The sequence below is a fragment of the Myotis lucifugus genome, unplaced genomic scaffold, assembly GCF_000147115.1.
Source record: "Myotis lucifugus unplaced genomic scaffold, Myoluc2.0 scaffold_46, whole genome shotgun sequence".
Taxonomy (NCBI): domain Eukaryota; kingdom Metazoa; phylum Chordata; class Mammalia; order Chiroptera; family Vespertilionidae; genus Myotis; species Myotis lucifugus.
The window spans coordinates 7305989-7330114 of NW_005871094.1; the positions used below are offsets into that span (position 1 = coordinate 7305989).

Genomic DNA, 24126 nt, shown 5'->3' on the forward strand with positions numbered 1-24126 from the left:
GTGGCCACAGAAGAGTTTTTGGCCACATAGAACTGACAAGTCAGGAAGGACTGCCAGTACTTCTGTCAGTCATGACCTCATTAGCACCAAGCTCCGGGCCTTTCAGAATAGCCCGAGGAAGGAGTGGAACACCAATGAGATCAGGACCTGGTAAACAGTGCAGTGGAGACCGGGGCCTATGGAAAAGAAGCACACCAGGAGTTTATACAAAAAACTTTTATTTACTGTTTATCTTTCTTCTCCCCACCCCTATGCCCGATCTGGAACCCAGCCAGCTCCTCAAACTTCCTGCTGCCTGGTTCTTGACACTGGGGCCTTGGAGACATGCAGGAGGCCTATAAGGGGTCGGAAATCTCTTCGCCCACCAGTCGTGGAAGCTGAAGGAAGCTGTCCTGCCTGCCTGACGCTCCGGCAGCTTCCCAGCGTAGCCCCTCAAGGCAGAGGATCCATCCCTCACTGGATGGACACAGGGAGAGACAATGTGTCTCGGAGACCCAGGGACTCCCCACCACTCTCTGCTTCTATAGCTGAATCCATCTCTTTCTTGGAGATGGAGTCCAGCAACACGAGTGGGGGGTGGGGGGTGGGGCTGCAGTTCTGGGTCCTAATCAACACACAGGGAACAGGAAGAGGTTGGCCTGGTTGAACCGAAATGGGAAAGGGAAGGAGGGTGCAGGAGAACATGGGCGGGGCTACTGGCCTGGGGTGGGGCCAGCCGGACATCTGTAAAGAGAGGTGATAGCCCCTATAGGAGTAGGTACTCCTCGCCCCACAACCACCTGGAAGAGGGAGAAGGAAGCCCTGTTCCCACTTAGACAAAGGGCTAATGATGCAATAAACAATTTTGGTCTGAGGGTGCCCTTTCCTGGTACCCATTATTACAGGAAAGGGCAGCCAGCCCTCATCTGCCAGACATAGGTTTGGCTGTCTCCCTGGCCACCACAGCCCATTCCGGGTACTGCCACTCCTACCCTCGCCATTGCTGCCTCACCAGGAACTCTGTGCACCCCGTAACCTTGCTGCAGACTGGGGCTACCAGCCAGACTCCCCCTGGTGGGGCAGAAACAAGGGCCCTGAAGCTCAGGGCTGTTCTCTGGGTGAGGCCCGCCCATGGATTTTCAGGGCTCTTTCCCACACTTCTGCCATAAGCCAGACACAGAACCTTCCTGGGAGGGCACTGGGCCCTCGGGTTCTCTGGAAGACGAGATCCTGGGGAAGCACCTCAGGGAGGAAGAAGAGCCTCAGAACACTATCTGTTCCTATTTGCTGTCCCGGGTCCTGCTCTCCTGACTTAGAAGTCGGAGTCTGCATCCATGAGCTCTGCCTCCATCAGGTTGGTACGGGAGTGAATGGGCCCTAGTCCCTGCCGGCGGCCCTGCGCCCAGGCCGTGGGGGCTGGGGGGCCGGGCAGAAAAGGATCCTGCAGGGGACTGGGCTCTGGGCAGAAGGGGTTGGAGACCAGGGTCCAGGCTCTCTGCCGGCAGGATTCTCCAGCTCCCCAGGCGCCGGCGGCCACCAGGCATTTCTGCCGGGGCAGCTGGGGCAGGCGAGGAACAGCGCTGGAGGCAGAGGCAGGGGCGGGGTGGTGAAGCTCAGGGGGTGGCACCAGCGGGCACACCTCCTTCTTCCTCTTCCTCCGCTTCTTCTTCCGGCCCAGGCGCTTCTCCAGCTCTGGGGAGATTTCTGCCTCAACCAGCCACAGGTTGGCTTTTTCCTCTGGGGGCACTGATGACGGGAGAGAGAACATGAGCCTGGGACCCCGACTCTGTCCACATCACCCTTCTCTCCTCGGATCCCCACTCTGAGGTCTGGGATCCACAACTCTAGGCCTCAGCTCCACACTTTAGTTCTTCCACAGCCTTCCCTTCCCCCTCACCCTCTGGCAGCCCCTGATACCACAGCCCCAGTAACCCCCAGCCTCTATGTCCCCCGCCTTCCTACAGAGACCTGAATCCTATACCTGGAGTTGCCACAGGGGTGACCGACACATCCTGGGGCAGTATGGCTCCTCTCCGAGCCACCATCTTGGTGACGTGCTGGGCCCAGGCAGAGGACACGTCAGCGGAGGGCTCATTGAGGTCAAAGGCCAAACCCGCTGTGGGGATGGAAGGAAAGGATAAGGAATCATGATTGCCCCTCCCTTGCAGTCAACCACTCTCCCTTATTCAGCACCATTCACCTCCCCCCCAGCCGATGGCTCCCACTCCACCTTGCCCAGAAAACCCACCCTGGTGATCACAGTGATCCCCACCCATTCCCAAGTTACAGAGCAGTTGGCATCTTGGGCACCCAGAGCAAAAGTGGGGCCTCACTAAAGGCCAGAAATCCAGTTCCTGAAAGCCTGGCGTACTCTAGCCCAGGGGGAACAGCTGGGGAAGACAGGAGAAGGGGGAGGGAGATGAATCCTCTGGGAACCAAAACCAACTATTGAACCCAGGACAGAAGCAGAGAGGGAGAGCTGCTGGGGATGGGCAGGGTACTGGAAAGGAAGGACTCTGCGGAGAGGAGGGAGCACTGTATTCCTCAGAGCCTTCCCAACAGTCCACACGCCCACACCAGCCTGGGAGGGAATGGGGCCCGGGCGTGGCGGGTGTTAAGTGGCTCCAGGGGAGGAAAGGGGCCAAAGCTCACCCACAGGCCCATCGTGGGAGACGGTGTGCATGCTGAAGGAGAGCTCCTGGCCTGGGTTCTGCAGCAGCTCGCGCCGCTTGGAGAAGGCCTTGGCGATCATCTTGCTCTTCTTGATGCGTTTGGGCTCGTCATCACTCTGTCCCGTCAACCTGAGAGCAGCAGGGGTGGGGGAGGGAATGCGGAGCAGCCACTTCCCGTCAAATCCTGAGACAGCAAACCCATCCCCTCTAGGGCAGGAGCCTCCAGAGGGGCTCAGGTTCCTCAAGGACTCTGAGGAGTAGAGGTCTACTCTGCAAAGGAGGAGGCCTAGAATGCAGGGCCCATGTGTGCCCAGTTCTCAAATCACTGCACTTTTAAACGATGCTGGCAGTGGGCTCACACCTAGCTGGTGCTCCCAAGGACAGGAGGTGTCACCAGGGGGCAGTGGTGAGCCACACAGAGAAGTCAGCTTTAGGCGCTCCCACAGACCCTTAGAAATCACACCTGCCCAAGGCTATCCTGGGAGACATGGGAAACCGAGGATGAGAGACTAAGATGGGGCTGGCTGCTGACCCCACCTGCACCAGGTGCGTCTCCAGATGAGCAGCGTGGCCTTGGTCCAGACCCACGTGCTCATGGCAATGCCGGTTCCAAACATGGCAAACAGGTTGATCTTCTCCACCAAGAGGCTAGGGCGATTCTTGATTTCACAGTCAGGGATGGGCTTCTTGGTGGGCAGCCCGATGGTTACATTGGCCTGGCACCTGTGGTGAGGGGTGGTAGGCAGGTGAGATTTTCTAGGTCTCCTGGGTGGGTACCCAGACAATCACTAAGCCCCACAGCACTGATTCACAACCCTGGGTGCTCATTAGAGTCCCCCGGGAGCTTTTAATAACTACTGATGTCTGGGCCACACCCCAGACAATTAAATCAAGTCTCTGGGGTAGAGACCCAGGCATGGGTGTAGTTTAGAGCTTCCCAAACTGCAAGCTGCAGCCTTGAAGGAGTCTGAAGCAGTCCATGTGGACTGGCATTCATTTTAATGGGCATTTTAACTGCTGTTCCTCGTGTCAGTAGTTGCTGCATTTCTTTCAACAGCCGAGATGCCTTAATCTCTCAGATTCGTCCTCGTTGTGACACAAAAAGCACAGACTAATTAGCAGGCATTAACAGGCTGTTGACTTATCATAAAGGTAACTACTTCTGTGCAGGGCTCTCCAATAAGTTGTGTAAAAGAGTACATGAGAATTGGAGACAGCAACTTCTGTGGCCAACAGAGTCGGTCAGAGAAGCCAAAACACGAGGTGGCTTCTGAACAGTTACAAATGCACCAGCCAGAACGCCATGGGGATGCAGAGTTGAGCAGGAACTTGAGGGCTGTTTGCTATGTTGGCAAGTTACAGAGCAACTGACATCTCGAGTGCCCAGAACAAGATGGGCAGACCCCTGCCGGGCAGCACAGGAAGGCTGCCCCTGCAGTCCTGACTCCGGCTGCCTCCAAGTCCCCAAGCCCCAGTCCTGCACTCACAGCACGTAGTCCCGGAAGCTGCGCTCCCACTCGGCCTGGTTGAAGAAATCGTAGAAGTGGCAGCTGAAGGTGATGAGCACAAAGCCAAAGGCCAGGAAGCCAAAAATGCCTGTGGAGGGCCAGGGGTGGGCAGAGTATTACCAATCCCAGGTGTGGGAGCAGCGGTGGGGAGTAGGGTGTTCGACCCACTGGGGCCTGAAAGACAGCTGAGTCTGGGGTACACTCATGCTAGGCTCAGTTCAAGAACAGAAGTCTCCAAAATAAGGCATGAAGGACACCTGAGGCAACTGTGGGAGGCCCGCTGGGAGGGAAGTGGACATGAGGAAGCAGACTTGGCATGAACTTGAATTCTTCCACCTAAGAAGGTCCCCTTCTTTTGAGCTGCTACCAACACACACACACACACACACACACACACACACACACACCAGCCTTGTCTTGCCCCAGGGCTGCTCCTTGTGCCACTGACTTACTACATCCTCCAAGACCCTATCCCAGTGGTCGGCAAACTCATTAGTCAACAGAGCCAAATATCAACAGTACGATTGAAATTTCTTTTGAGAACCCAATGTTTTAAACTTAAACTATATAGGTAGGTACATTGTTATTAACTGAATTAGGGTACTCCTAAGGCTTAGGAAGAGCCACACTCAAGGGGCCAGAGAGCCGCATGTGGCTGGCGAGCCGCAGTTTGCCGACCACGGCCCTATCCTGTAGGTCCCACAGCCCCAGGAGGGTGCAGTGTTGGGCTGGAGAGTTCCTCAGGCCAAGGGCCCAGGGAACCCACTCACCTAGGCGCAGCATGGTCTCATTGATCTTGCTGGCAGCCTTCTCGCTCAGGAGCCCAGGGTGGTTGCTCTTGATGGAGAACAGAGTCATAACTCCTGGACAGAAGGGACACCTCATATATTAGTGGGGCGCGGCCACTCTCCTGGGAGAGAGGGGGGTGTGGCAGGGGAGGCTCCCATGGCGCTGGAGTCCGGGTCTAATTACTTCTGTGCTGGTGTCAAGCTTAGGGAACTGGAGACACCGGAGAAATGGAGCACAGATGGTGGCAGATGTGTTTTGTATGTGAAAGACGGGGACAGAGCACAGATGGACAGTAGAGAAGAGAAAGAAATCACCTTGTGTCTGGCCTGCCCATCCCTAAGTAAGGCAGTCAGGTCAAAGCTGTTCTGCTGGAGCCCCAGCTGATTTGGCTCAGTGGACAGAGCGTCGGCCTGCGGACTCAAGGGTCCTGGGTTCAATTCTGGTCAAGGGCACATGCCCCGGCTCAACCTCCAGGAGTGGGCATGCAGGAGGCAGCTGACCAGCTGACCATCGATTCTCTCTCATCATCGATGTTTCTCTCTCTCCCTCTCTTTTCCTCTCTGAAATCAATAAAAACATATTTTAAAAAAAAGCTGTTCTGCTGGAAAAGGCATAAAAAGAGACTTGAGAACAGTGCTGTCCAATAGAAATATAATATGAGCTGCATACATAATCTCAAATTTTCCCGAAGCCACATTAAAAGAGTAAAAGGACACAGGTGAAAATGATTTCAATATATTTTATAAAAAGCACACCACTGTTCATTATATGATCATTTCCACATATTATTTCAACATATTACAACTTATTAATGAGTGTGCTGTGTCTTTGGGATGCAGTGTATATTTTACACATATGACGCATCTCCATTTGGACTAGTTTCACCACATGTGGCAAGTGGCTACCAAACAGGACAGCATAGACACAGAACAGAAATCAGAGGCCCAGACACAGCCAAAAAGAGGGAAAAGAGGTGGGCTGCACAGAAGGCTGACCTTCTGCAGGGGGAGGAAATGGAAACTTACCAAAAGAAACAACAGCAGCAAAAAACACGCAACAAACATGAGCTAAGAAGATAGGAAGGCTTATTGTGGAGGTGGCAGATTGAGACAGGGAAATTAGGGAACAGAGAATCTGTGCATGTTGTGAAAACTGTGAGTGTGTGTTGTGGGCAGGAGGGAGACGAGAAGCCAACTCCAAAACATTGAGCGTATATATAACTGCAGAGTGAGCGCACTAGACTGAAGGCCCCAAATTGGCTCACGTGGACCGGGTAGGTTACCCAGCACATAAGTGCCGCTGGTCAAGAGCTGCGGAGCGGTTGGAACCAGCCCAGGCTGCCTTCAACCAGCCGTGAGAAAGGCGTGCACTTTTCCGGCCAACACAAAGGTGTTGTCCCACACCAAGTGCCCAAGGAAGGCACTGTGTCTGCCTAGAGGGGGCACCTTCCACTTAGCACCAACACCCAGTGCGACCGGCTGAGGTCCCACCGTGAAGGCAGCGGAGCTGGCTGCGTCGAGCTCCTGCGTTCACAACGCTGGTGCTCAGCGTGCTAGCTGCCGGAGTCCTGGTCGGGTCCTCACTCACCTCGGATGAGGAAGTAACCTCCCACGATGAGCACCAGGCCGATGGGGGCCAGCACGAAGCCGGCGCGGTATCGGTAGTTCTTGTAGCCCACAAAACAGATGCCGCTCACCGAGTCCCCGTCCACCTACAGCAGGAAGGGGTGGGAGGGGCAAATTCGGTCACTGGCCCCTCAGCCAAGTCCACCCCGCTCGGGACCCCAGCCCCCGACCAGTTTCTGTACCTGGGCCACAGCGAGGATAGCCACAGTGAGGACAAAGGGGAGTGACCACGTGATCAGGTGGAAGTAGGAGGTCTTGCCAGAGAGAGGCTGGTAGGTGGTGCCCAGGGCTTTGAAGGAGGTGTGCCAGGCATAGGTAAGGACCACAAACCAGACGACGCCGGCCATCAGGGCGTAGTACACAATGACAAAGATGATGACGCACGACAGGGTCTCGTTGGAGCTACGCACACATGTGGGGTGTCACTTGGGGAGGTCATGCTGCACTCCCTCTCTTCACCCTGTCTCCAGACCCTTGGCTCTAAGGGCTGGAGGTTCCCTAGGAGTCAGGGCTTGGAAACAGGACCCAGTCAGATTTGAAGAGAGTACACAAGAGGCCCCTTTGAACAGATGCCAACAGTCAAGGTCCTCAGACAGACACCGAGGTCCTAATGCTGGAGACCTTGGATGCAACAAGGCAGAGCTGAATCCTACCCTGAAATCTCAGCGTCAAGCCCAACCTGCCCCTTCTGTGGTCAACACACATTTCAGCCTTCCTCCCCTCACCTCTGGGTCCCCAAGTCACCTACGTGGGCTCCCCAAGCCTCATGGTGCCATCCGCCCGGCAGACAATCTCCCGGCGGGCACCGTCCATGAACTGGGCCAGCCAGCCAATGCTGCCCACGAAGAAACACGCATTGACGTAGAAGAGAATAACCGCAGGGTAGCGATTCGAATTCCGCCAGTCAGCCACGAAAGTGGCCTGGAAGAGAGAGGCTGGGGTTACTCTGCTGCTGCAGACACCCTTAGACCCTTCCCTGGGGGGCCCCCCCGCCAAGTCGTCCCCTCCCCACCTCCCTCTTTACCCCAGAGCCCAGCCTCTCTCACCGACAATCCCGCTCCCTTCCCGCTTTACGAGCTGAGCGCTCAGGACACCCGCTTCCCCTGACCCCTCCACGTGCAGGCCTGCCCCCGGCTGACCAGGGTGAAGAACGTGCAGAGGCCCGTGACGGCGCCGAAGGCCGCGATGTAGCTGTGCATGTCCTGGTGCTCCGCCTCCGTAAAGAGCGGGTTCTGGCACTGGATCCCGCAGCCCTCCACGTCCTCGTACCAGCTCTTGGGGTTGTCGGTCCGAACCAAAGGAGCCTCACACTGGCCCGAACTGTTGAACTTGATGTTCTGCACCTCATTCTGGCACAAGGGAAGGAGAGAAGACACTGCACAAGGGAGCAGGAGGCTCAGCCGCAACCTTTGGTTTCACCAAGGGCACAGGGGTGGCACCGTAGAGTGGCTGAGGGCACAGACGCTGGAGACAACCCATGGCAAATGACTTGACTTTTCTGTTACCTCAGTTTCCCTATCTATAAGACAGCAGAAAAAAAAATGGACTCATTTGGAATACGGTGCTCGGGGGGAGCTCTATGGACACCCTGGACCACCAGAAAGATGAACAAGTGCGTCCTAGAGCAAATTAAGCCTGAAACATCACTGGAGTCAAAAAGGACAAAACGGAAGCTGTCCTACTTCGGGCACATCATGAGAAGGCAGGGGTCTTTGGAAAAGACATTAATGCTTGGGGAAATAGAAGGCAGCAGGGAAAGGGAAGGCCAAGAATGAGATAAACTGACGCCATAAAAGAAGCCATAGGCATGAGTCTACAGGAGTGGACACAGTCCTAGGGTCGCCGTAAGTCAGAGCTGACTCAGGGGCAAATGAATAAATAAATGTAAAGTGCTATAATAGTATTTGGCAGGTAGGAAATAATAACAAGTAGTGTTATTATCATCATTATTATCACTAGAGGCCTGGTGCATGGATTTGTGCACCAGTGGGGTCCCTCGGTCTGGCCTGCAGGGATCGGGCCAAAACCAGCTCTCCTACATCCCCCAAGGGGTCCCGGATTGTGAGAGGGCGCAGGCCAGGCTGAGGGACCCCACCGGTGCACGATTGGAGGGACTGCGGGAGGGCTCCAGGGCATGTCCAGTCCATCTCGCCCAGTCCTGATCTGCCAGACCCCAGCAGCAAAATAACCTACCAGTCAGTGTCTGCCTCCTGGTGGTCAGTGCGTGTCATAGCGATTGGTCGAACGAATGGTCAGACACTTAGCATATTAGGCTTTTATTATATAGGAGGATTATTATTATTATCACTTATGAGCTCTCCTTCACCACCCAGAACTGGAGCACATCCCATCTTGGGGTTTCCAGCTGTTTTACATGTGCCTTGACTCCATGTGACTCCTGTAACTCCCTAACACCTGACAGAGCTGGTGCTCAAAAAATATTTGTTAAACAGTTATCTTTTATTTAAAAAAAAGGCGGGGGGGGGGGGCGCGGGAGAGAAATTGCCCTGGCAGCATTGCTCAATGGTTAGAGCATTGGCCTGCGCACTGGAGGGTTGCAGGTTTGATTCCTGGTCAAGAGCACATACCTGGATTGCAGGTCCAATCCAGCCCCTGCCCCTCGTCAGGACAAGTGTGGGAGACAACCAACCAATGTATCTCTCTCACACACATGTTTCTGGTTGTCCCTCTTCCTTGCTCTCTTCCTCTCTCCACCTCCCCTCCCCCTTCTACTCTCTCTAAAATCACTGTAAAAAATATCCTCACTCCTTGGGTGAGGATACAATAATGTAAAATAACAATTAATGAATAAGTTAATAAAGGATAATCCCTGGTGGATGGGCCCAGCCAACAAACTTCAGTTTGGGGTTTTGGCCTGTTGACACCAAGGCTGCAGGCTTGGGGTGACCCAGGGAGAAGGCTCTGGGCTCCCCTACCTCCTGCCAGGCTCTGCCCTGTGCCTGGTCCTGACCAGCCCTGAGAGCATGGACCTCACCCCACAGGGCACTCACCGGGCAGCCCTCAGGGAAGTGGTCAGGGGTGCAGCGCAGGAAGTCAGGCCAGCCCCGCTCTCTCTCTACGATGGCACAGGGGCCTCGCGTGGCCTGGCAGAGGGTGCGGCTGGGCAGCTCCACCCGGTCGTTCTCACACTTGGGCATGTACACAGCACACAGCAGGGGCTGGATCACTGCCCAGCAACGGGGGGCGTTCCGGAGGCCTGCAGGTGAAGACAGTGAGGACACATGGCAATGAAGACCCCTCCTCATCCATACCCACAATCACAGCAGCACCCCCTGCTCCCAGGCCTAAGGCATCTCTCTTTGCCTCAACACAGGCCATTATTGCTCAGAGCTGTGGGGCAAGGTGTTTCTCCACAGGGCATTTGGGCAGGACGATTCTCTGTGCTGCAGGACTGTCCCATGCATTGCAGGACATTTAGCATCGCAGGACCTGCCCACTAAATGCCAATAGGCCCTAGCCAGGTTGGCTCTGTGGTTAGAGCATCGGCCCACCGACTGAAGGGTTGAGGGTTCGATTCCGGGTCAAGGGCATGTACCTCATTTGCAGGCTCCATCCCTGGCCCTGGAGCCCGTGCAGGAGGCAACCAATCAATGTTCTCTTTCTCCAACCTCCCCCTCTTCCACTCTCTCTAAAATCCAATGGAAAAAATAGCCTCAGCGCCCTAGCCGGCATGGCTCGGTGGATAGAGCATTGGCCTGCGGACTGAAGGATCGCAGGTTCAATTCTGGCCAAGGGCATATGCCTGGGTTGCGGGCTCGATCCCCAGTAGGGGGCGTGCAGGAGGCAGCCAATCAATGATTCTCTCTCATCATTGATGTTTTTATCTCTTTCTCTCCCTCTCATCCTCTCTGAAATCAATAAAAAATATATATATAAAAATAAATACATAAATAAACTCCCATGGTCTTAATGGTGACAAGCTACAGTTTGGATAGCCTTAAAAAAAAAATAGCCTCAGAAGAGGATTAACAAAAAATAAAATTAATTAATTAAATGCCCACAGAACCTGAGTCATTGTGACAACCAAAACTGCTCCCCACCAAGCCCCATTCCAGGGGTGGTGACTAGAAGAGAACCTGAAGAGGACCTTTCTGGGACGCTACACATGCTCTATGCCTTGATCTGGTACTGGATTGCTGGGTGTATGCACCTTGTGGATATTAAGTTTATGATCTGTGCACTTTTCTATATGTACATTATCATTCAATTAAAACAGCTTCCATTTCCAAATGCCCTGCTAGGGAGTGTAACACCTCTGGCTGAGAACCCAGGTTGGTTTACACTTTACCTTTTCAGGGGCAGTTTAAAAACCCGCTTCAGGGCCTCTTCCAGTGGGAAGGAGAGTGGTGGGATGCCCCCTCCCCTCCCCGCACCCCCCACGGCCCATGCTTCAGAACCGGAAACGGTTTCCCTTGCCAAGATCCCAGGACCCCGGGTCTTCTTACCAAGCTGAGGTGAGACAGAGAACAGGTAGGAGCTAAGAAGAGGTAGTCAGGGGAGCCAGGTCAGAAGAGGAGACAGGAAAGCAGGTGCAGAGAAACAGAGGAGGCTGTGTCCAGTGCAGAGAGAGGTAACGAGGTGCCAGCAAGACAGAAACAGCTGCCCAGTGGCTGGGCTCACTCAGCATTCTGCCTACTTCGCCCTCCTGAATCATCCTCGCTTCAGGAACACCTATTTCCCAAACAAGAAGTTGAATTAGGAGAAGCTTTTGCGGACATGAGAGCCAACATGGGTGTTGGCCACACTGCTGGGCTGGGGGGACATGGGGGTAGATAGGTAACTGCTCTTTTTGGGGGAGGAAGGCAATATAGTAGAGAGGTAAGGAGCATGGACACTGCAACTAGCCTGTCTGTGCCCAAATCTTGACTCTACCATTTCCTTGCTGTGTGATCTTGGGCAAATTACTTTATCTCAAGCCTCAGTTTCCTGATCTGTGAAATGGGAACAATACATTTACCTTGTGGGGCTGTTGTGAAGAATGAGATAGCAAGTTAACTGCTTAGCATGGTACCTGTTATATATTAAGCACTCAGAAAATGTCAGCTATTATTACCTATCTGAGGCCTTTGACAACTCACTGCTCTCACGGTGACACGGCCTCAGGGCACAGAGCAAGTTCCTGTCACTTAAGAAGCAATGACTTTACCCTGGCCAGGTAGCTCAGTTGGTTAGAACATCGTCCAGGTACACCAAGGTTGCCGGTTTGATCCCTGATCAGGGCACATACAAGAGTCAACCAGTGAATGCATAAATAAGTAGAACAAGTCAATGTGTGTGAGTGTTGTTTCTCTCTCTCTCTCTCTCTCTCTCTCAAATCAATTAAAAAGAAATAAAAAAGCAATGATCTTGGGCAATGGCACCCAGACCTGACTCAAATTAAAATCATTTGGGGAACCCTTATCACTCGGGATGGAGAACCCACTCACAGAAATTGACTGAATGGGTATGGGTGGAGCACACAGCAGTGAGCGCCAGGGGTTAGGCAGGAGGAGGGTTTGCCTACAAAAGGGGCAGCGTGAAGGACTATTAGGGGTAATGGGATTGTTCTCTGTCTTGAATATAGTGGCTGGTTATACAACTCTGTGTGCTTGTCTAAACTCATAGAACTGCACAACAAAGAAAAAGTGAATTTTACTAGATGTTTATTAAAATGGGTGGGGGGCTCACTAGAGTAAAATGTATTCTAGAGAAGCAGCAGACAGTTAATAAAGTATTGGGGGTTTTTTTCAGGAATTTGTGGTAATTATCAACTTTCAAAAATATGTAATTTATTGTTCTCAGTTTTTCTCATTTTAAATATTATTTTATTCTTTAAAAATAAACTTCCAAGGAAAAGATAGATTATTACATAAATCTTAAATGACAATGGAAGAACCATCTAGGGAAAAAATAAGTTGGACCCTTACCTTGTGTCTTACATAAAAATAAGTTCCTGCCCAGTTGCGTGGCTCAGTGGTTGAGCTTCAACTATGAACCAGGAGGTCATGGTTCAATTCCTGGTCAGGGCACATGACTGGGTTATGGGACCCATCCCCAGTGGGGGGCGTGCAGGAGGCAGCCAATCAATGATTCTCTCTCATTATTAATGTTTCTATCCCTCTTCCTTCTTCTTTGAAATCAATAAAAATATATTTTTAAAAATAAGTGCCTGATAAATCAAAATAATTATATTATTTTTAAAAATATTTAATTTTTACTTATTGATTTTGAAAGAGAGGAAGGGAAAGAGAGAAACATCAATTTGTTGTTCTACTTATTTATGCATTCATTGGTTGATTCTTGTATATATGCCCTGACCGAGAATGGAATCCCCAACTTTGATGTATTAGGACAACTCTCTAACCAACTGAGCTACTTGGCCAGGGCTAATAATTACATTATTTAAAAAGAATTAAAGTACTAAAAGAAACGGTGAGAAATAATTTTTGAAACCTTGGAGTGGAGAAGATTTTTTGATGTATGACACAAAACCCAGAAGCTATGAAACAAAAGATTTAAACACAATCCTAAAAAAAGCAACATCCTGAGAAAATATTTCATACATACTACAGGTAAAGAGCTAATTTTCCTATATGCATAAAGCTCTTCCAAATCAGTAAGAAATTCGTAAGCCTCTAGGAAAGGGGCAAAAGGCAAACAGAACAGATCAGAAAAAAATACAAATGGCCTTTAAATACATAAAGAGATGCTCTAATTGTGAAATAAAGCTGTAATGGTACACAATTTTTCTAACTTTAGAGTGAGAAAGACAAAAATATTTGAAAATGCTGTAGTGGCAAGAGTGTGGGAGAAAGTGGCACTTTTGCATATTTTTAGTAGGAATAGTAAATACTTGTAGAGACTATCTGGCATTATCTATCAAAACGTTATACTAGCAATTCCACTTTACATGTTCACAAAGATCATTTATGAGTGTATTCACTGCAGCATTGTTTGTAATAGCAGAAGAGTAGAAACAACCTGAATGTATATCCATCATTAGGAGACCAGCTAAAAAGTATCATACATCAATATAATAGGACATTATTCAGTGTTGAACTATTTGCATTGAAATGGAACTATCTCCAATAGATCTTGTTAAGTGGATTTAGTTGAGTGGAGAACAGCCCAAAGAGCAAGCTACTACTGTTTGTGGGAGGAAATAAACAGAGGGCACACCTACATTTGGAAATATGCTGGCAACATCTAGAAGGACACACAAAAGCCAGTGTTGATGGTTGCCTCTGAGAAGGGAAAAAGGGTAGCTGAGAACACAAGTGGAGAGATTTAACTTCTGTTGCTTTTGAGTTTTGTACTATGTGCATATACTACATATTTTTTAAAGTAATTAAGTTTTTAAAAAATAAGTATGCAAATTACTGAGATGAGGGAAGCTTCCCAAAGAAGAGCAGGGAATGAGATTGATAACAGGAAGCAAGGGGACATCAACTTTATCTGTATTATTTTTTATTTTAACAAAATATGAAAAAGAAAAAATAGGGACACATTTTTCTACATTCATAGAAATTAAAAATAACATTGCCACAATCTAAACTTTGAAAAATGCTTTTTGTTTGTGTGATGAGTAGTCAAATTGAAAACCATTGTTCTAAGGTTGGGTTAACATTAGAAAATTTAATCAATGAATCTATATTCACAGATTAAAAAAGAAAAAACATAATCATCTCAATAGATGCAGAAGTAGTTGATAAAATCAATATCCATCTATAATAAAAAGATAACTGGCAAATTAGGAATAGAAGACAACTTCCTTAACCTGATAAAATGTAACTACAAGAAAACTACACCAAACACCACATTTAAGGGTGGAAGGTAGAAAAGCTTTCTGTTTAGAACACAGAAAAAGTCAAGGATAAAGAATGCAGCTACTATTAAAACTTCTATTTAACAATGTATTAGACGTCTTAAGCAGTGCAACAAGGCAATAAACATTAACAAATATATGGCTTAAAAAAGGAAGAAAGAGCCCTGGCAAGTTTGCTTAGTGGTTAGAGCTTGGGCCCATGGACGGAAGGGTTGAGGGTTTGACTCCTCAGTTGTAGGTTCCCCAGCTCTTGTGGGGGCGCATGCAGGAGGCAACCAATCAATGTGTCTCTTTCACACCGATGTTTCTCTCTTCCCCCGCCGCCCTCTCTTCCATTTCTCTCTCCTCCCTCCCTTCCACTCTCTTTAGAAATCAATTGAAAAAATACCCTCTGGTGAGGATATTTTTTAAAAAGGGAGAAAGAAACTCATTATTCACAAATGAGATAACTATGTGTGTAAAGTAAATTTAGCTAGTTTACTAGATTCAAAATCGTATTTTTATTAACATTTTAACAAAATGTTAAAGGAATCATTTATAATAGTGTAAAAATTATCAAGTATCTAGGAATAAATCTAACAAATGATATTTAAGAACTCCCTGCAGAGAAACTAAAAATATTGAGAAAATGGAAGATCTAAATAGAAATATATAATGAAATTATTATAATACTCAATAATGTAAAGATGTCTTTTTTTTCAAATCCACCAACGACTATTTTTATCCAGACTCTCTATTACTTACTGTTGTACTATAAAGTAGAGGCTCCTAGCCTTGAGTTCATAAAGTTGAGTTCATAAAGGATTCTTGGAGAGACTGGGAAAATGACATCTAACTGAAATTTAGCATTTCCTTCCCTTATAAATGTAAACAACATGCCACAGTACTGTTAGCAATGCCCGGGGCTTTGTCACAAATGGAAATCAGATATTGTATTTTTGTTGCAGATATCTCAAAATATTGTCACTGCTCATCATCACCTAGATATTATGATGGATATTAAACCCATACTAGATCTTATAATGTATTACTAAAGAAGCACATATACATTAGATCACAAACTTTGTAAATATTTGATAACTATATTTCAATAGAATTCATTTCCTTTATAATCCTAAATGCTCTTTTCAATTGTATGTGTTTTACTTTAAAATTTAAAAATATTACACTGAAAAAGGGGCCCATGAGTTTTATCAGGTTGCCAAGTAGGTTCATAACTCAAAGAAGTGAAGAACCATGCTATAAACATATGATAATTAAGATGGAGTGGTATTGGCAAGGGATGGACAAATAGACCTACGGAATAGAATAAGTATTCCAGAAATAAATATATATTTCAACACTTGATTTATGACAGAGCTGAGACATTGTATTTAACAAATTATATTGAGACTATGTATAAAATTGAAGTTCTAAAAAAAATCAACTCCAGGTGATTTATATGCCTATTATGGAAGGAAAAATCTATAAAGTTTTGAGAAAATAACATAAGAAAATAAATTCATTACTTTGTGGGGTGAAAGGACATTTTAAAATAAGACACAATAGCCCTAGCCGACTCAGTGGATAGAGCATTGGCCTGCGAACTGAGGGGTGCCAGGTTCGATTCCGATCATAGGCACACACCTTGGTTGCAGGCTCAAGCCCCGGCCCTGGTTGGGGCACATGTGGGAGGTAACTAATCGATGTTTCTCTCTGTCTCTCCCTCTCCCGTCCACTCTCTCTAAAATCAATGGAAAAATATCCTTGAATGAGGATTAACTAAAAATAAATAAATAAATAAATAAATAAATAAATAAATAATAACACAATAAACACTACACATAAAAAAGTTTGATAAACGACTATCCTAAAGTTCAGAATTTCTGTTCAATGAAAGACACAGAGAATGAAAAGGCAAGCCACAGAATTGGAACTATTTTCAATACATACAACCAATAAAAGATTCATCCATGAAGACCTACAAATCTTATAATATGACAGCTAGGCCAATAGAAAAATGGGCCAAAGATTTGGATAGACACGTCACAAAAGAAAAACTCCAATGGCCAGTAAACATTTCAAATGGTGCTTAACCTCACTAGTTAGCAGGGAAATGCAAATTAAAACCACAAACACATACCACAACCTATCCACTAGTTTGGCAAAATTTTAAAGGTGGACAATACCAAGGGACAGGAATCATGTGGAGCAACGGTGACTATTCTACAGTGCTACTGGGAGTGTACGTTTATACAACCATTTTGAAAAACTGTTTGGCTTTATCTAGTAAAGCTAAAAGTATACATTCCCTATTATCTCTAAGTACGTTCCTAGAGAATTCTTACTCAAGTGCACCACGACGTACATAAAAGAACATCCCCAGCAATGGCCCCAAACTGAGGACAACTGAAATGTTTAGCAACAAAAAAAATGGATAAATAAACTGGGATATATTCTACAATGGAATACTAATCAGCAATGAAACAAATGAGCTGTGATAGCATGAATCTTACAAAATAATGTAGAACAAAAGAAACAAGACATATAATACACACAGTATGATTGCATTTTATAAAATTCAAAAACATGAGAAATTGAAATATCTTGTTTAGGGATTCTAAAGCTAGATGGCAAAACTATAGAGGAAAAAGGAAATGATTATAAAAACATGAGGATAGTGGCTACTTCTAAAAGAAGAGGAAGGGACGCCCTGGCCAGTAGTGTGGCTCAGTTGGTTGGGTGTCGTCCAGTGCACCAAAGGGTTGTTGGCTTTATTCCCCGTCAGGGTGCATGCCGCCTGGGTTTTGGGCTCGATCCCCAATAGGGGGTGTGCAGGAGGTATATAATCAATGTTTCACTCTCTCCCTTCCTCTCTCTCTAAAAATCAATAAAAAACTCTTTTTTAAAAAGAGGAGGGAGGGGGATATGATTGGAAAAGACAAAGGGGGAGCTTCTGAGGGCCCCACCATGGTCTAGTTCTTTTTTATTTTATTTTAAAATATAATAGATTTATTAAATTCACCCATTTAAAGTATACAATTCAATGGTTTTTAGTATAGTCATAGAATTGGGCAACTATCACCACAATCAACTTTAGAAAATATTCATCACACCAAAAAGAAACTATACTAATTAGCAGTTACTTTCATTCCCCGCCCCCACCCCAGCTCTAGGCAATTAATCAATTTTTAGTATAAGTATATCCCATATATTACATGGGCCATACTTGTATAAAAATGTATTTGTTGTTTATCTGAAGTTGAAATTTAACTGCACATTTTGTTTTTCTTTCTTTTTTATTTACTATTTTTTAAATATAATTCTTTATTGTTGAAAGTATTACATATGTCCCCCTTTTTCCCTCAGTGACCTCTCATGCCCGCCCCCGCCCCCCACCCCCCTATGGTCTAGTTCTTGATTCAGATGGCACTTGATAATTATCTGTTATTTAGTACCTCTATGTTTAATGCACTTTCTGTAAATATGATACATTTCACAATTAAAAAGTTAAAAATCTGAACCAAAATTGAAAACATGAACAAGTGGAAATTATTCCGAATTTTTATACTTTCCCAAAATATATACTTTAGAAACTAATTCTGATCATGAGCCAGTCAGGTTTGGGAACAGCTCCAAGGAGATTCTTCCTGATCTGACCCTGCAAATAACTCACCATCACCAACAACATCCCTCCTCTCATAACTCATCTGGCTCTTTCCTACTGGCTGCCCTGGCCGATGACAGCGCCACAGACCCCTGTGCACACACAGAGCAGAGCAGTGGTCAAAGAGGCTACGTGCTGGTTCTCAGGGACCTATTTCCCTCGCCAGTCTCTGGCCTCTCTGCTTTCTTGCCCCATTTGCCAAACCAGATTTGGCCGAAGGTGGACCCTGACCTGGATATTATGTTTGTCTGGTCAGCCTAGAATGCCTGAGAGGAGGCATTTCAAGCTATAATGGGGAAGATGCTGAGTGCTTAAAAAATCCCAAGTCCAGAGTTGAAAGATATAGGAGAGACCCGAGTTCTATTCAAATCTAGAAATTGATCCAACTTGAGCCAATGAACTTCCTCACTCTGTGGCATTGCTCCCAAAGGCTCAGTGGTCTGGGCCAAAGAAGCACATGGTGGCCACCTCTCTTTAGCAACTGCTAGTCCAGATCTGCTGGTCTGTCCACATAGATGTCCAATAAGTGTCTCTAATTCATCACATGGCCAAAACTGAACCCATGCTTTCTTCTAAACCTAGTCCTCCCCTAGCATTCCCTGGCTTAGTGAAAGGGAAGGTACCACTTTCCATTCAAGCCCTCCATCCAACTCATCGGCAAGACCCACTGGTTCTAGCTCTAAAACTCTGGGATCTGTCTACTTCCTACAGCCTGTTACAGTCCTGACACATCATCTCGCACCTGGACTCCTTCACCATCCTCTAAACAAGCAACCAGCCTGTAGGATTTTCCAACCATGGCTTCTTTTTTTTTTTTTTTTAAATATATTTTATTGATTTTTCACAGAGAGGAAGGGAGAGGGATAGAGAGTCAGAAACATCGATGAGAGAGAAACATTGACCAGCTGCCTCCTGCACATCTCCCACTGGGGATTTGCCCGCAACCAACATACCTGTTACAGTCCTGACACATCATCTCGCACCTGGACTCCTTCACCATCCTCTAAACAAGCAACCAGCCTGTAGGTTTTTCCAACCATGGCTTCTTCACACAGTACTCCAGGCCTTTCTAAAATGCAAATATGATTACATCTCTCCCTTGCTTAAAAGCCTTCAACTGCTCCTTATTATCTTTAGGACAACATACCAACTTAATATGGGGGATGAATCCCTTTATTTTCTAATTTTCTAGGTCTTATCTCTATTAATTCTATCTCTCACATGCTTTGATCCAGCTCTACTGAAATTCTTACACTTCCTCAAAAGTACCAATCCCTCTCACCTCTTCACCTTTGTGCCTGTTATTTCCTCTTCCTATCCCTTCCTATCCGACCCATCCTTGGCTCAGGTAATTCCTACTTATTTCTCAGGTCATGGAGTAAATGTCAGTTCTTTTGGGGGAGAGGGGGTAGGTCTTCTCTTGCTATGCAAAGTCCTTTGTGTTCCTTCAGCACTCTACTTTATCACAAATAGTGCAAAAGCCTGTTTAATTGTCTGTCTTCCCCTTGATAGCAGGGTTCATGCCTGCATTCTTCATTTTTATATTCCCCAGGACCCGCTCCAGGATGTAGCAAGCACCTAATATCTAAATGAATAAATGACTGGGTGGGTGTGTATACTCAGAACTCAGGCTTTCAGAAAAAAAGTGAAGAACAAGTCTCCACTTTCAAAAGTTTACAGAGAAAGACAACCTAGATCATCTCCATTCTTTACCCACAAAAATGCCCCCAAGAGCTGGGTGACACTGACCATGTCTAATGCCAAGTCCAGACCACTAACTCAGGATAGGACCAATCACTTGCCACTAGCTGCAATTCCTAGCTGATGGCCTGTCTCTGATTCTCTCTTGGTGCAGGTTCACTCTCCCCCCTCCCCCCGCCCCCCCCCACAATGACTCAGCTCATACCAACACCTGCTTCTGACGCTACTTCATAGAACATCCCACAGAAGGACCCAAAGCAGAAAGAGAACAACCAAAACACATAGGAATGGGACTGAGCTGAGGGATGATGGGTGGCAACAGAGGAGAGCTCAGAGTGAACTAAGGATCTGGGCTCAGTGCTGGCACTTCTGCAGGAACCTACCCCACCAGAGGCACAGCTAGTGAGGTTTGAACCTGCATACCCAGCAGATGTTTCTAACTCCTAAACTTTCCTGCCAAAACCGCGTTTGCCTACTCAGCAGCTGCTCTCAGGAGTAGGGGCTGGAAAGAGGTTCATACCCTTCCTCCTTGATGTGATGGTAACGACAGAAGGGCAGCACCACACATGTATCGAACTTAGGAGAATTCAACCATCGGCCCTTGCAAAATACGTAAGAAGAGAGAAACAGAATATCCTCTCATAATGTGAGCAAGATTCTAGTGCTGAGAAATGTATTTGGATTGTCCATACAGCTGGCTCCTAAACTCAAGCCTTATTTCAGGTTGTACTTAAAGAAATATTGTTCATACCTTTTATGTTTTGTTTTTTATCCTTGGTCTTCTGCTTTACATTTATATCCCTTAAAGACTAAAATGATAATTTCTACGTACCCCCCTTTTTACATTCTGTACGTTACTATTTGTGACACATTTATACAAACATATTACCACAAAGAGGGCGCAGTGTGTATGCAGAATTACACAGATCTTATATTATGGTAATTTATGGATTTTTACTGATTACACATGGCTTTTGCCAATATGCTGATCTGATACCCACAGACAATGAAGCTCCACCATGGGCACCATCCTCCAAGTTCCTCACCTGGCATCTGCACCAAGCCAGGCCTATATCCATATGGCTTTGTCCAACATCCCGCAAACACTCTGAGAACTCTATGGCCCAGTGGACAATGACAGGCAACCTATATACTAGTACACTTCACTTCCCTCATTGGGATCAGCACCCAGGGCAGAATGGAGATGGGAGATGTGGGCATCGAGGCCTATCAAAAGGAGGCTGCCAGGTGTGCTCCTGGCTTTTGATGTTCTTTTCTTTTTCAAGGTCAGTTTTGAATCACACTGGCTAGAAACAAGGGATGACAAGGCCAGTTACCTTCCTGAGCACTCTTCCAGCCCTGGGCTCAGAAGAGTGACAGGTGGGGACATAATTCACTCCACGCTGTTAAGGAAGGACTGAGTGCGTTCAGTCTGCAGATTTTCAGGCCGACCATAATCCCACCCTGAGGTGAGGGCTCTGGGACTTTAGATCACTATGGAGGTTTCCACGGGCTCTCAACATCCCAGGCTTAAGTGTCCTTCCGAAGCCCTGACCAGCCTGAGCAACCAAGCTTCCAAAGAACACACACATAACCTTTAGAATAGTCTCATTCCTTCACAATTTCCAGCAAAAACCAGAGTCCCCGTTTTCCAGGTGAGGAAACTGTGCGATCTCCTGTGAAAGCAACACAAGATCAGGGTTCTCTGGACTTCCTGTCTCCCAAAACATTATTTCTGGAACTTTCTGGTTGCCTTTTAATCACTCATCATCGGGGTTTCTTAGCCTTCACAAATTTCACGCAATTCTCACTCCCCACCCCCTTGCCTAGATCGCCTACCCACATCCTTTCCTTTTTCCTCTCCAACTCGATTTCCTGGTCTCTTCTCCAAGGTCTAAACATCTTGAATCCCTGAGGACCCCACTTCCAGAGTGGCACTTAGGTGGAGCATCTCTTTTTTTCTTCTTCTTCTTTCTTTTCTTTTTTTTTAAGTCCTTTCCTGTGGCTCAGAGCCCCTTCCTGATCGACCCCTAGCTCCCAGGCATCCTTTGCTCAGGCGCTTTATGACCCGCTCCTTCCTCATCACCGACGGTCCCATCCTGCATTCAGTCAGCCCCAAAGTTTCAGACTCTGTTCCTCCAACTCACTCGGGTGCAGGTCCCGCCCTTTCCAAAGCTCAGGCCTGAGCCTTTTCCTTCCCAGAGTCCCGGCTTCCCAGCGCCGCACTCCCCGGACCCGGCTCCCGCGCGCTTACCGGACCAGAGCACGAGCTTGCCGTGCGCTTCCTCCTGGGATTCCGAGTCCCCGGCCAGCAGCGTGGAGGTGGCCCCGTAGGGCAGCGCCGAGCCCAGGCACACGTTGTAGCGCAGCGGCTCGCAGGGGGCAGCCCGGCCGCAGTGGCTCAGCAGCGGCGGGGCGCCAGTCACTGCCGCGCTCCTCCTGGCGCCCCCGCCCGCGCTCCGAGGCCCAGGCCCGGTCGCGTTCCCGCTTAAGGCCGTCCCCCGGCCCGGGCCCCCCGGCAGCAGCAGCAGCAACAGCAGCGGCCCCAGAAGCCAGAGCTCCGACCCCCGAGCTAGGCGAGCCGCGGCCATGACCAAACCCGCCAACTCAGCAGCAGCCCCGCGCCCCCGCCCGCTCCCCGGAGCCCCCAGGGCACGCGCGCAACTCTTGGGGCGACTCAGGCGACCTGTGCGCCCCGCGAGTCCGGTGCCCGGCTCCCCCGGATGCTCCGCGCGCCGCGGGCCCCTCGGGCGCCCAACTTCGCAAACTTTGGGACCGGGGGCCCATGTTTGGGCGGCGGAGGCCCGGGCGGGGATGGACCGCTCCCTCGCCCTTTCCCTGGCAATCCAAGTTGTCTTCAGCCCCGGGAGCCCCCAGGGCCCCCGATCTGCAGCCCCATCCCCTCTCCCACCATTAAAAACCACCTCGGGGGCCCGCGATGGAGGCCAGGCGCGGGCCGGGGGTGAGGGACCAGGTCCCCGGCGCCGCCCCCGCACCAGCCGGGGGCCCAGCAGCCACCTTGGCCGAAGCGCGCCGCAGCCCCCCGACTCCTCCCGCCGACTACCCGGCTCCTTTGTTGCTCTAGCTCGCTAGGCTTTCTGGAATGCACGGGCCTCCACGAGCCAAGCCCGGCCCCCCCTCCGCCACGGTTGGGGGAGGGACTGGCAGAGAGAGGGAAGAGGAGGGGAGGAGGAGAGAGAGGAGGAGCACCAGCTTCAGGGACCCAGGCGCGCCGCTGGGCCCGGGCCCGGGGCTCTGACCCAGCTTGCGCCCGGGCTGGAGGTAGGTGGAAATCGTGTCCGGAGCTGCGCCGAAACTCAGCGGGCACCTGGATTCACCCGAGGATCGTTCGACACTAGGTCTTCTGCAGGGAATGGACTCTTCTGGTTTAGGGTGGGAGAGACAGGAGATGCCTGGAGTCAGCGGAAACCTCTATCTACATCACGCCCCATCCCCAACGCGCCAATCTTTTCTGCTTTGGGTTAGATCTTTCCGCTTGTCCCGTAGCCCCATGGAGGATAAAAACAGGTATTGGGTTCCCGCTTGTCCAAATCCTTCCAGCTCGGGGCCTGCGTGAGAAATGACCTCAGAGTCACTCAGGCAGCTGCCCCACTGCTGCTACCTGTGGATGCAGGTGTCAAAACCAAACGTTCCACGTCAAGCCTTTATTGCTACAAATGTGTGAAACCCGAATTGTGGTTTCCAACGACTAGCCCTGGCGTGTCTTTGTTTGGGTCCAAAAGAAGCCAGTCCATCCTTGACGGCCCTTGCTGCTCATACGCTGCCAGAGGGCGTTTCTTCCGCCGCTCTCCTCCCTTATTCTGCTCATTTTGCCTTTCCCCGCTCCTTTGCCTCTGCAAGTCACTGCACTTGATTTCCATTTACACCTAGAGCCAGGGGTCCAGCCAGGAGAGTGGACGTGCATTGAGCAACTTTTCTGAGTTGCTGATGGGGCAACACATTAGGGTGGCTTTTCCTGTCTTACTCCCTACCCTGACCTTCAGCCTAGCTGAAATGGACTAGTTCTGTTAGGGTTGGCCATTTATGAGCAAATTAGCAATTGCACTTCAGCTACCATCCTCAATTGAGAGGGGGGGGGAGAGAGAGAGAAAGAGAGAGAGAGAGAGAGAGACTGACTTTAATTCTATTTAGCAAGTCCTTCTGAAATCCTAGGATATACATAGCACTATGATAAGCATGACATCCTCACAGAACTTGTGCATGTTACTGTGGTGACAAGCTTGCCCTCAAGAAATAGTAATATGATGTCACAGCAAAGTCTCCTGCTCCAGTGCAGGGACCTTATTCTATTCTCTGTATCCACAAAGCATCCAGTGCAGTAGGACATGCATATTGATCACTCAAAAATAAACTGCGTAAG

At 48.6% G+C, this 24126-nt stretch overlaps 1 protein-coding gene across 2 annotated transcripts; it reads right to left on the reverse strand.

Moving 5' to 3' along the window:
* Positions 1–201: 201 nt before the first annotated feature.
* SMO (smoothened, frizzled class receptor) lies at positions 202–22863 on the reverse strand. 2 transcript variants are annotated; one of them, XM_006088371.3, is made up of 12 exons: positions 22000–22863; positions 9585–9790; positions 7713–7922; positions 7322–7494; positions 6756–6975; positions 6536–6659; positions 4930–5022; positions 4139–4247; positions 3189–3374; positions 2632–2780; positions 1961–2095; positions 202–1725 (listed from the first exon to the last, which is right to left on the reverse strand). In XM_006088371.3, the coding sequence occupies exons 1-12, from the start codon at positions 22334–22336 to the stop codon at positions 1292–1294; spliced, it is 2376 nt and encodes a 791-aa protein (XP_006088433.1). In that variant the 5' UTR covers positions 22337–22863; the 3' UTR covers positions 202–1291. The 2 variants fall into 2 exon arrangements, with proteins under 2 accessions (XP_006088433.1, XP_023609300.1); XM_023753532.1 differs by lacking the exon at positions 22000–22863 and adding an exon at positions 11040–11220.
* Between the last annotated feature and the right edge of the window lie 1263 nt (positions 22864–24126).

What these genes read in the sequence shown, in the direction of transcription:
- SMO (XM_006088371.3), bottom strand. Translation starts at nt 22,336, where the DNA reads ATGGCCGCGGCTCGCCTAGCTCGGGGGTCGGAGCTCTGGCTTCTGGGG. An exon ending in ACTTCCCTGAGGGCTGCCCG is followed by an intron (nt 7,923 to 9,584) that starts GTGAGTGCCCTG and finishes CCCTTGTGCCAG; the next exon opens with AATGAGGTGCAGAACATCAA. An exon ending in AGGTTACTTCCTCATCCGAG is followed by an intron (nt 5,023 to 6,535) that starts GTGAGTGAGGAC and finishes CCTTCTGTCCAG; the next exon opens with GAGTTATGACTCTGTTCTCC.